General features: G+C 34.4%; 1 protein-coding gene across 1 annotated transcript; it reads right to left on the reverse strand.

The window, feature by feature from the left end:
- Positions 1-969: 969 nt before the first annotated feature.
- On the reverse strand, positions 970-8,136 carry LOC107920946 (protein GRAVITROPIC IN THE LIGHT 1). The gene is made up of 3 exons (XM_041099564.1): positions 7,528-8,136; positions 3,401-3,409; positions 970-2,427 (listed from the first exon to the last, which is right to left on the reverse strand). Exons 1-3 carry the CDS (start codon positions 8,008-8,010, stop codon positions 1,489-1,491), a joined length of 1,431 nt encoding a protein of 476 aa, XP_040955498.1. The 5' UTR covers positions 8,011-8,136; the 3' UTR covers positions 970-1,488.
- Between the last annotated feature and the right edge of the window lie 3,319 nt (positions 8,137-11,455).

Consider the following 11,455-nt stretch of genomic DNA (forward strand, 5'->3'; position numbering starts at 1 on the left):
AATTTTAAAAATAAACAACTAAAGACAATTAATTACGATGTCAATATTTTCCATCAATTGTACATAATTTTGATTGATAAAATAATAAATTTAGCCGTTAAAGTTTACACATTTTGTCAATTTTATATTAAATTAACAAATTTATTCTGCAACATTTGTGTAAATATTGAGGCTGAATTTTTTAAACTTTAAAAAATTAAGACCAAAGTATATAAACATTGAAGGCTAAAATTGTTATTATACTAATCAAAGACATTAATGCCGTGATTAATTGTCCTTAGTTGCTCAGTTTAGAAATTGATATGGACTAAATTACTTCAATTTTTTTGAGAGAGATTTTTTTACCGTCAAGATGCCAAAGGATTCCAACAATGAGATAATGAAAAAGGACCTGCAAGAAACTATATTGTAAAAGGGAAAACGCTAATGACATGGTTTTTTCATAAATCTAAAAGTATGCAACAAAGTAACATTTATGCATAGTGCCTTGATGTTTGCATAAAAAAGACCTTCCGATTCTAGTCGAAACTGGAGCAAAAGCAATGAAGAATCCGATCGTATCATCGCAAATTGCAACCGAATCAAGTGCAGAATCTGTTCCACACCAATCATCAGAATAAAAGGCAACAAAATACCAGAATATGCATCGCTAGATGTACCTCTTGGAGCAGAGTAGATACCATACATACTACTGCATGTCCATAATTAGAACTACATTACAAAATCAGTTATCACAGAATTGAAGTTCAAGCACATTTCTTTTACAAAACTAGAGATTCGAGCATAAGACCAATTAAATAATATACCATCTAAAGAACAAAATGAAGATTATTTCCTCTCATCAGATCAAAGAAAAGGTAATATGCAAAAATGCATTGAAAGAAAAGCAAATAAAATGCATGGATCACTATGATCTAAGAAGGTTCGGTCATCCATGCCAACATAAAGCCATTAAAGAACTCGACCACATTTAAGTAGCAAATGCAAGTTTGCTTTAAACATATTTGCTTTAATCAAAGACACAACTTGGAGTGGAATAATACAAAGTTCCTACTTCCTAGCACTATAAGCAACAATTATGTAGATACACATTTGGTGTAGTATTTTTTCTTGTGTCAAATTAAAGTCATTTCTACATGGACTCACACAAATCGTAAAAAAGAAGGAAATTCACAACCTCGATATGTGCTTAAATATCAGAAGATGGCTAAAGAAGCTGCCTTACCGCAGTCACTCCCTCGAGCTCAGTAAAAAGTCCAGCAGCAGAGTTAGTATATGGTAAGTGTTTACACAATAGGGACTTTCTTGAGGATCAAGACAGCTACTAAAACGGGAACTTTGATCTTTCAGGTTCTGGGGTTAATGACAAAACAGTTTATCTACAATCCGGGACCTTCAAGGGTTGCACCCGAAGATTCAAACCGAAATAACCTTTGCTCCGAAGATTGATTATAACTTAGTTCTCTACATGATGCAATATTTGAGCAACTAGTCTTTACATTTTGACCCACCTAGATAGACCTGTGACTGAATCACAGTCCTTCCGATTTTGAACCCTGGAACCACTGTGAACCCCACTTTCACCTTAGTTTCCCCGGGCAAGTTATCTCTCTTGCTAACATCCTCCATGTATACCATCGAAAAATTGAGTCCTCTTTCAACTTGAAATATCTCCACCACGGGTTCAAATGAAAAGGCCAGCTTATGAAGTGTCCATATGGAACTAGCAATGCAAACAAATGACTCATAGAATTCGCTCAATGACCGCCACGAATTCAGCACGGCTTCATTTCTATCCAAATTGCTGAAAATCGATGACTCCATGGTGGGATGAATAAGGTCTTGATACTTCTTCTCACAAAACCTTGAGAATTCACAGCTTTGGTTCCTACTTAGTAACTCCATGGGGTTGCTCAATATGTGTTCGAGCAATTGCTTCAATGAACAAGTACCCTTATTCCCATTACATAGAACTTCGTTTTTTATCAAACTGAAACCTTCAGAATCGAAACCTCGAAACATCCCCAAACAAACATATGATAGAAAAGCAAATCTAGTGTGCCCTTTCTTAGCATAATCAATATCAGGATAAATCGAATTGGCAACCAAATCAAGATCCCACCCAGCTTTTCTCATCAAACCAATCAAAATCTTACTGAACTTATGAGTTGCTCTGCAAGCATCATGCAAAACGGAATGAAATACCCTAACAGTTAAAAGAACATCACAAGCTGAATTGAGGTTACCAGATAATTTATTGGACAATTTGGTGTTACCCCATTGAATCTCAGTTAATTTCTTCCTCAAAACCAAGACTTCATTGTCTTTTTCATCAATCTCTTCTTGCAATCGGTTCGAAACCGTTTCCAAACTCCTCAACTTGCTTTGATTCTCTTGCACTTGAGCTTCCAAGCAAGACCCGAGAGACTGTTGCGGAAGCGACGATAATATTAATAACAATATTATCAGAAATATTTAGATAATTATAATGCCAACAATTATACTAAGAAAATTCCCAGTTAAATTGGAGGGGTCACAAATGGTCCCGCTTAAAACCCAACAACTAGACAGAACTCACTTAGATATTTATAGCAATAATAACTAAATAAATATAACCAACATAAAGCTATTAAATATAAGCAAACAAATAAGAAATAAAATACCAGAGATTTAACGAGGTTCGGCCAATTTAGCTTACGTCCTCGGACACTACCAAATCAATATTTCTTCTAGAAATATTACAAAGGAGAAGATTTTGGGATGATAAAACCAAAGGGGGAGGGGTTCTATATATAACAAACCAAACCCCCTCCCTTTCTATCTTTTCCTAATGTGGGATATTGCCAATATTCAACAAATCTCCACCTTGGCGATATTCCACATCTTCGAACATCTTCTCATAACACAAACTTCAATAGTGTCTTCAAATTTGCGCCAACGACGCCATATCAAATGTGTCGGACATTGATCAAGTCTAAACAATGTTCAAACTTGGCCCTTGTAACCACCTTAGTCAGCATATCTGCAGGATTCTCCGTAGTGTGAATCTTTTGGAGAAGTATCTCCTCTTCTTCGAGAATTTCCCGCACAAAGTGATAGCGAACGTCTATGTGCTTCGTTCGTGCATGAAAAACTTGATTCTTTGCTAAATGAATAGCACTCTGACTGTCAGAATATACCTTAAGTTGTTTCTGACCAACTTCCAAGTCTTTAAGCAATCCATGAAGCCAAATTGCTTCCTTCACAGCCTCTGTAATTGCCATATACTCTGCCTCTGTTGTAGACAAAGCCACCGTGGACTGTAAGGTAGATTTCCAACTAACTGGCGCTTTCGCTAAAGTAAACAAATAGCCAGTTGTAGACCGTCGCTTATCCAAATCACCTGCATAATCAGAATCACAATATCCAACTATGCATTGACCAAATGATTCATCCTGCTCGAATGCCAATCCGACATCTATGGTATTTTGGAGATACCGCAGAATCCATTTCACAGCTTGCCAATGACCCCTGCCCGGATCATGCATGTACCTGCTAACAACACTAACAGCCTGTGAAATATCTGGTCTTGTACATACCATTGCATACATCAAGCTTCCAACTGCATTTGCATATGGGACTTTTGCCATGTACTCTCGTTCTTCCTTAGTCGTTGGAGATAACTGGTTACTTAGTTTAAAATGAGGAGCAACTGGGGTACTTACAGGTTTTGTACCTTCAGACATACCGAAACGTTGTAGTACCTTCTCCAAATACTGTTTTTGTGACAGCCAAAGTTTGCCCCTCTTTCTATCCCGAGTTATTTCCATGCCGAGAATCTTCTTAGCTTCCCCTAAATCCTTCATCTCAAACTCTTTACTCAACTGAGCCTTCAGTCTATCAATCTCCATTTGGCTCTTTGCTGCAATCAGCATATCATCAACATACAAGAGTAAGTAGATGTAGGAACTATCTTGAAGCTTGCGCAAATACACACAATGATCGTATTTGCTTCTTTTGTACTTCTGGTCCTTCATGAACCTGTCAAATCGTTTGTACCATTGTCTCGGAGATTGTTTCAATCCGTACAACGATTTGCTAAGTTTACACACCCAATTTTCTTTACCAGCAACCCTGTATCCATCTGGCTGAGTCATATAGATTTCCTCCTTCAAATCACCGTGTAGAAACGCGGTCTTCACATCAAGTTGAGCTAGCTCCAAATTCAACTGCGCTACCAAGGCCAACAAAATTCTAATGGAGGAATGTTTAACAACTGGAGAAAATACCTCATTATAGTCAATTCCCTCCTTCTGAGCGTAGCCTTTAGCCACTAACCTTGCCTTGTAACGAACATCTTCTTTGTCGGGAAATCCTTCTTTCTTTGCAAATACCCATTTGCAACCAATCGCCTTCTTCCCTTTTGGTAGTTGTGCCAACTTCCACGTCTTGTTTTTCTCTAGAGATTGCATTTCCTCTTCCATTGCACCTAACCATCTATTATTCTCTAAACTCTGAATGGCTTCAGTGTAAGTGGATGGAATATTATCAACAACTAGAAGTGCATAAGCTACCATGTCAGTGAAACGAGCTGGTTTCTGAATTTCTCGTCTCTGCCTTCTGACTGCAATTGGCTCTGATTGCCGTTGAGGTTCTTGGGTAGAAACCTCTTCCTCATCTGACTCTGCATCTGCCAATGAAGAATCACTAGTGGTACCTTCTGCTGGAATTACCACACTCTGCTCAAACTCCACCTGCTGCGGAGTACACTCCACCTGCTGCGAAGTACTACTCACTCCTTCTGGATTTACCTTATTCAACATGGCAGATTCATCAAAGGTAACATCCCTACTGATTATCGTCTTCTTTGCCTCTAGACACCACAAACGATACCCCTTAACACCAGCATTGAAGCCCATGAATAGAGCCTTCTTTGCTCTTGGATCTAACTTTGATTCTTTCACATGATAATATGCAATAGAACCAAAAATACGCAAGGTGTCATAATCAGTAGAAGGTTTTCCATACCATTTCTCCAAAGGAGTCTTGCCATTTATAGCAGATGATGGCAAATGATTGATGAGATGTTGAGCGTACGTCACAGCCTCAGCCCAAAACTTTCTATCTAATCCAGCATTAGATAACATACATCGAACTTTCTCCACAAGCGTTCGATTCATACGCTCTGCCACCCCATTCTGTTGCGGTGTTCCACCTACGGTGAAGTGCCTTACTATGCCACAATCTTGGCATATCTTCAGGAATGGATCGCTTTTATATTCTCCACCATTGTCTGATCGGAGAACCTTAATCTTCCTTCCTGTCTGATTTTCAATTTTAGTTTTCCACTTAAGGAAAACTTCAAGCACCTCATCTTTGTTCTTCATAGGAAACACCCAAACTCGTCTGGAAAAATCATCAATAAAGGTGACAAAATAACGTCTTCCTCCAAGTGATGGAGTCTTGGACGGTCCCCATACATCAGAATGCACATAATCCAGAATACCTTTAGTATTGTGAATCCCAGTGCCAAATTTCACCCTTCGTTGTTTTCCCAGAACACAATGCTCGCAAAATTCAAGTTTGCAAGTCTTTGTATCTTTCAATAATCCTTGCTTGGCTAGAGTTTGCAAGGATTTTTCACCAGCATGGCCTAAACGCATATGCCACAGCTGTGTTGCCTCAGCGTCCTTCTTGGTACTCGTAATTGCTGCTGCTGTTGTCCCGACCACTGTACTACCTTGGTAGTAATACAGATTGTTCTTTCTTATGCCTTTCAACATCACCAATGCTCCTGAAGTTGCTTTAAGAACTCCATCTCGTATTGTCACAACTAGGCCTTTAGATTCTAACGACCCCAAAGAGATGAGATTCTTCTTCAACTTTGGGACATATCGTACATCCCGCAAAATTCTAGTAGATCCATCATGACTCCTCAGTTTAATTGAACCTATCCCGGCTATTTTACATGTGTTATCATTACCCATGTAAACAACCCCTCCATCTAGTTTTTGAAATTCAAAAAACCATTCCCAAATGGGACACATATGATAGGAACAACCAGAATCCATGATCCACTCATCTGCATGTGATGTTGAAGATGTCATACTAAGAGAAAAGTCTGACTCTGCTTCACTATTGCATTCTGCAACATTTGCATCTTGCGGAGTCTTCCCTTTTTTCTTCAATTTTGGACAATCTTTCTTCCAATGTCCTTTTTCTTTGCAAAAGGAACATTCATCTTTGGCAACAGCTCGACCTTTGGACTTTCTACTCTTCCCCTTAGACTGACTTTGCTGACGACCTCTTGTTACCAATGCTTCCACTGCTGCTTCACCTGAACCTTTCAACTTATCCTTTCGGCGTAGTTCATAGCTATACAATGCAGCAGTTACTTCATTGAAAGTTACTTCCGATTTTCCATGAAGTAGAGTAGTTTCAAGGTACTCAAACTCCTCAGGAAGCGATCCCAACAACATTAACGCCAAGTCTTCGTCTTCAAAAGTCACATCCAAATTCAACAAATCAGCCACCAGCTGATTAAAATTGGTAATGTGCTCGTTCATCGTGGTACCAGGAACATAATTGAAACGAAACAGTCTTTTCTTCATATGCAACTTATTTTGACTGTTCTTCTTCAAGAATTTCTCCTCCAATGCTTTCCACAATTTACTTGCAGAAGTCTCTTTACTAAATGTATACTTCTGCTCTCTGGAAAGACATGATCGAATTGTACCACATGCCAATCGGTTGATGGTCTTCCATTCTTTATCATCAACCCCTTCTGGTTTTTCTTCCTCAATGGCAATATCTAGACCCTGTTGAAAGAGGGCATCTAGAAGCTCACTTTGCCACATGCCAAAATGACCTGTTCCATCAAAAATTTCCACTACAAATCTCGTATTTGCAGTTCCAATCCTCGGCAAAATGTACGAAGTGGAAGTTGTTGATATGGATGGTTTTTCTTCTGTCATTTTTGCCATAGCTTCTACTTAATAGCCACCAAATGCAGAATACCCACAAGCTTTAGGAAATGTTTCTGATGTGTAAGATCAGACTAAGCTGCAAACACAGAGCATACTACAAAACCTTGGCTCGGATACCAATTGTTGCGGAAGCGACGATAATATTAATAACAATATTATCAGAAATATTTAGATAATTATAATGCCAACAATTATACTAAGAAAATTCCCAGTTAAATTGGAGGGGTCACAAATGGTCCCGCTTAAAACCCAACAACTAGACAGAACTCACTTAGATATTTATAGCAATAATAACTAAATAAATATAACCAACATAAAGCTATTAAATATAAGCAAACAAATAAGAAATAAAATACCAGAGATTTAACGAGGTTCGGCCAATTTAGCTTACGTCCTCGGACACTACCAAATCAATATTTCTTCTAGAAATATTACAAAGGAGAAGATTTTGGGATGATAAAACCAAAGGGGGAGGGGTTCTATATATAACAAACCAAACCCCCTCCCTTTCTATCTTTTCCTAATGTGGGATATTGCCAATATTCAACAGAGACGACCCGACTTGGAAACTCGGATTCTTCCGCAATTCCCTGTAAAAACGCTTCAAATCGGACAACCTTTGGAGATGAGAAACCAAAGCTCTATCAGCTGCTTTCACGCTTTCCTCCACGAAGGGCACCTGCGAGGTTTGTAACTGAATATAGGAAGCTTCAAAGGAAGAAACAGCAGCAAAAACAGAAGAAACCAAGCATTCAGCGATCTGGGTATCGATGGTTCCACGGTGGGAACCGTTATTCATAGAGGAAGAAGAATTGGGCGGTGGGTCAGGCTTGATGACGACGACTTTTTGGTCGGTGATGAAGTCTTCAGCGGAGTCGAGGAGGGAGAATCCATCGGAGTCTGAAAGGTGGCTGCCGTTGTTGTGATTGTCTTCATCGGCGAAGAACTCGAAAGTTTTGGTCTTGAAAGCCAAAGCGAATTTTTGAAACATTTCAGAGATTTGAGGGGGTTTAATGGGCGTTATTGGAGCTTCATAGCCATTCATTTCTGTAAAACAAATGGCAATGAAAAAGGGAAAGGTTTCTTTTTTAACTTAGTTTTTTCCCTTTGCTCTGCCTCTGGGTTTGTTGATGGAAAGTGGGCAAATGCTTCTTTGCTTTTGGATTTTTGGGCTTTGGATGCCTTCAAAGTAAGGTATGTACGAACTCCAAGCTCTACACAAATCTCATTGTTTTCACAACTGGTATCCTCATTTTTTAATTAAAAAAATATTATAATTTTAAAATTTTTAATTAATTTTTTTAATTTGTTACTAATTTTAAAATTTTTAAATAACTTAATTGATTTTTTTTAATTTGTTGCTAAAAACGTTTTGATTCTTTAGCCTTATTAGCTTAAAAAATTTTTAATTTACTTCCAATAAAAAAAAGGGTCAAATTGAATAAATATGTAAAATTTGAAGATTAAATTTATTATTATACCTTATATATAAATACCAAGTTTTACTCAATTTTTTTAATAAAAAAACAAAAATGTAAATCAAAATATAGTACTTACTTTTAACTAAAACAACTTGTCTATTTATATTTTTTTTTGGTAGAAATGAAATAGATGAAGCCTAAAAATAATAAAAACTAATTACTACTTGATTCCACAAGAATACTTAAACGGATATATTCTTCTAAGAAAATCTTGATCTAAGACGATGGTTCTTCAAATATCACTAGATGATCAATATCATTACTAATTATCTTAGTTAGGCGATCCGCTACTCTATTATTTGTTCTATGGATACTCTTGAAATTTACTCTCTAATATTTGAGACATAAATCATTAATCATCTGAACTTCAACAACATTGCTAACCGTTGTAAGTCTGGTTTGAATAATCTCCATAAGCAAAGCATTGTCACTCTCCCATTCAACTTATGTAAGAGTTAAAACAATATTTTTGTAGTTTTTAAAAGAATTAAAATAAATTTTGATATTTTTTTAGTATCAAATTATAATTTTATCATACATAATCTTAAAATTTAAGTTGAAGGGGCTAAAACATAATTTTCCCACTTTAGGGTAGCTCCCGGCCCCCTCCATATTTTTTTGTTTTCACCCGTACGAATCTAAATTGATTAGACCTTGAAACTAATGAATTGGAATTTATTTGAATGTGAAATTATTTACACTTTAAAAAAAATTAAGTTAAAAATGATCTGAACCTGAATGATTTATTAATTTAAAAATATATAAAAATATTGAAGGTTAAAAAATAATATTAATAATGTCAAATAAATAAAATTATCAACATCATAAATTATAAATAAATATATTTTTAAATAGGACTATAATATAAATAGATGGATTTAATTGTACCAATAAGTGTTAGATGCAACATTGTAATTTTATAATAAAAAAAATGAGATTTGAACTTGAAGATATATTATTGAAAAGGACAACTACGAATCTTGAACATAAATTGTAAAACGAACATAGGAAATAATTCAAAAGAAATTGGATGTAAAATATCTATACTAAATTTTGTGTAAATAAAAAATATTAATTTTTTTGTCAAGGGGTAAATTGTAAAATTAGTCACTTAATTATTAGCATATTTTTGCTTTGGTCACTAAACTATAATTTTTTTTTTTATTTTCATGCTTTTTTTTTTAAAATTGATATAATTGCACATCTAATTCTCAACATTTACGTATTCTATCGATTTAATCCCAAGTCTGAATAATTCAACAAATTAAACCTTCCATATTTACAATTTCTATTTTTGTTAGTTGTCTTATTCTTGTAATAAGACTAATTTGGGAAGAAGATCGAGTGGATGATGATAAATCCAAGGCTTGTTCAAATCCTAATTCTTGATGTTCAAGTTGGATGGATCGTTTTGAATTTTATTATTAAATAATCAAAATGACATTTTCTAAATTTAATTATTTACATTAATATTAATGCTTTTAATTATTAAACAAATATCATGGGTACTGTTGCCAATATAGGAGGACGTGAGTTCGAACACGCTGAAGCACATTGTCTTCCTATTTATGAGTTGAGGAGGGACAATAGGTAATTTTAAGCATTGTGTCGAAAAGAACAAATATGATCAGAACCTGTTAAAAAAATCATTAAACAAATAAAATAATTTTAAATATTTAACAAAATATACTTTTGTTATAATGGTATGATCTTATCAAATCAATTTTTTTTATCAAGTCTATAGTTCCTTGATTTATATTATATTTGTTGGAACATTTTCAAATATATAGTGTTTCAGTAGTTACAAATGAAAAATTATAAGTAATTAAAAGTTATGTTACATGGTTATTAATAAAAAATTGTCACTGTTTATAATAATGAATTATGTTTCTTAAATTTTAAAGTTATGTCATTTGATTATTAACAGAGAGTCATAAGTATTCAGTTAATTATTCAAGTAGATATATATTGAATAATTATGTTTATTGCTAAAGAGATGACTATCCATCTGAGTTGTTTTGTCTTTATAAAGAGAGACATAAAACCTCTTGTAAATAGGAGTGAACTTTTATTTGTAAAGCACACTCAAATAAATATAAAAATAAAGTCTTTCTGTTCTCCCACCATTTCTTATATTTCTAGATTGTTCTATAAAGAATTATTATAGAATTTTTTTATAAAAATTGATATTCTTGTTGTGCTTTGCGCACCAAAATATATAGGGACAAATAGAACTTTAAATAAAATGACATTGATACACGAATTGAAAGTTTTATTAATTTTTTATAAATTTATTTTTGTTCCTACACACCATGTTTAGTTGTTTTTTTTATTTAATAAATTCATTATAAGTTTTGATCATATTTGTTTTTTTTTATATATATAATGGCCTAGAACTATTCATAATCACTCCCTAACCCATACTAACTCATAAATAGAAAGATAACGCGCTTCAATGTACTCGAACCCATGTCCTCCTGTATTAACAACAATATTCATACCAATCAACTAAATCGACAATCATACTTAGTTTTATATTGAAAATCATTAGTTAATGATGTTAAATCATAATTTTGATTGAAAAAATAAATTCTTGGAATTATAAGAAAAAATCCATGGAGTATGCTTTATGCCAAAATAACTTAGCATGCTTTAATTTCTTTTCAACGTGTTATAAGTTTATGATTCTGATTTTGCTTTTTGGAATTTTCTTAATAGAATACTTTTTGTTCATTTTCTTAAAGAACTTGAAATTAATATGGTACTTTATTTATATATATATAATATTTATATATTTACAATTTTTAAGCTTCCACTTAAGAGGAAAATCGATTTTTCTTAAGCTTCAGCAAAAATTAGAATACTTGGGCAAAAGCTTTCAGGTAGACTTATTATCCATTCTGTTAGATTTGAAGTTCCGTCCAAAAATGGAAGAACTTGGATAAAAATATAGATCTAAGAAATAGATTTAGACAATAAATAAAGGTTGCTTTCTAAACGAGCTGGGCC

Source organism: Gossypium hirsutum, chromosome D08 (assembly GCF_007990345.1).
Source record: "Gossypium hirsutum isolate 1008001.06 chromosome D08, Gossypium_hirsutum_v2.1, whole genome shotgun sequence".
NCBI lineage: Eukaryota > Viridiplantae > Streptophyta > Magnoliopsida > Malvales > Malvaceae > Gossypium > Gossypium hirsutum.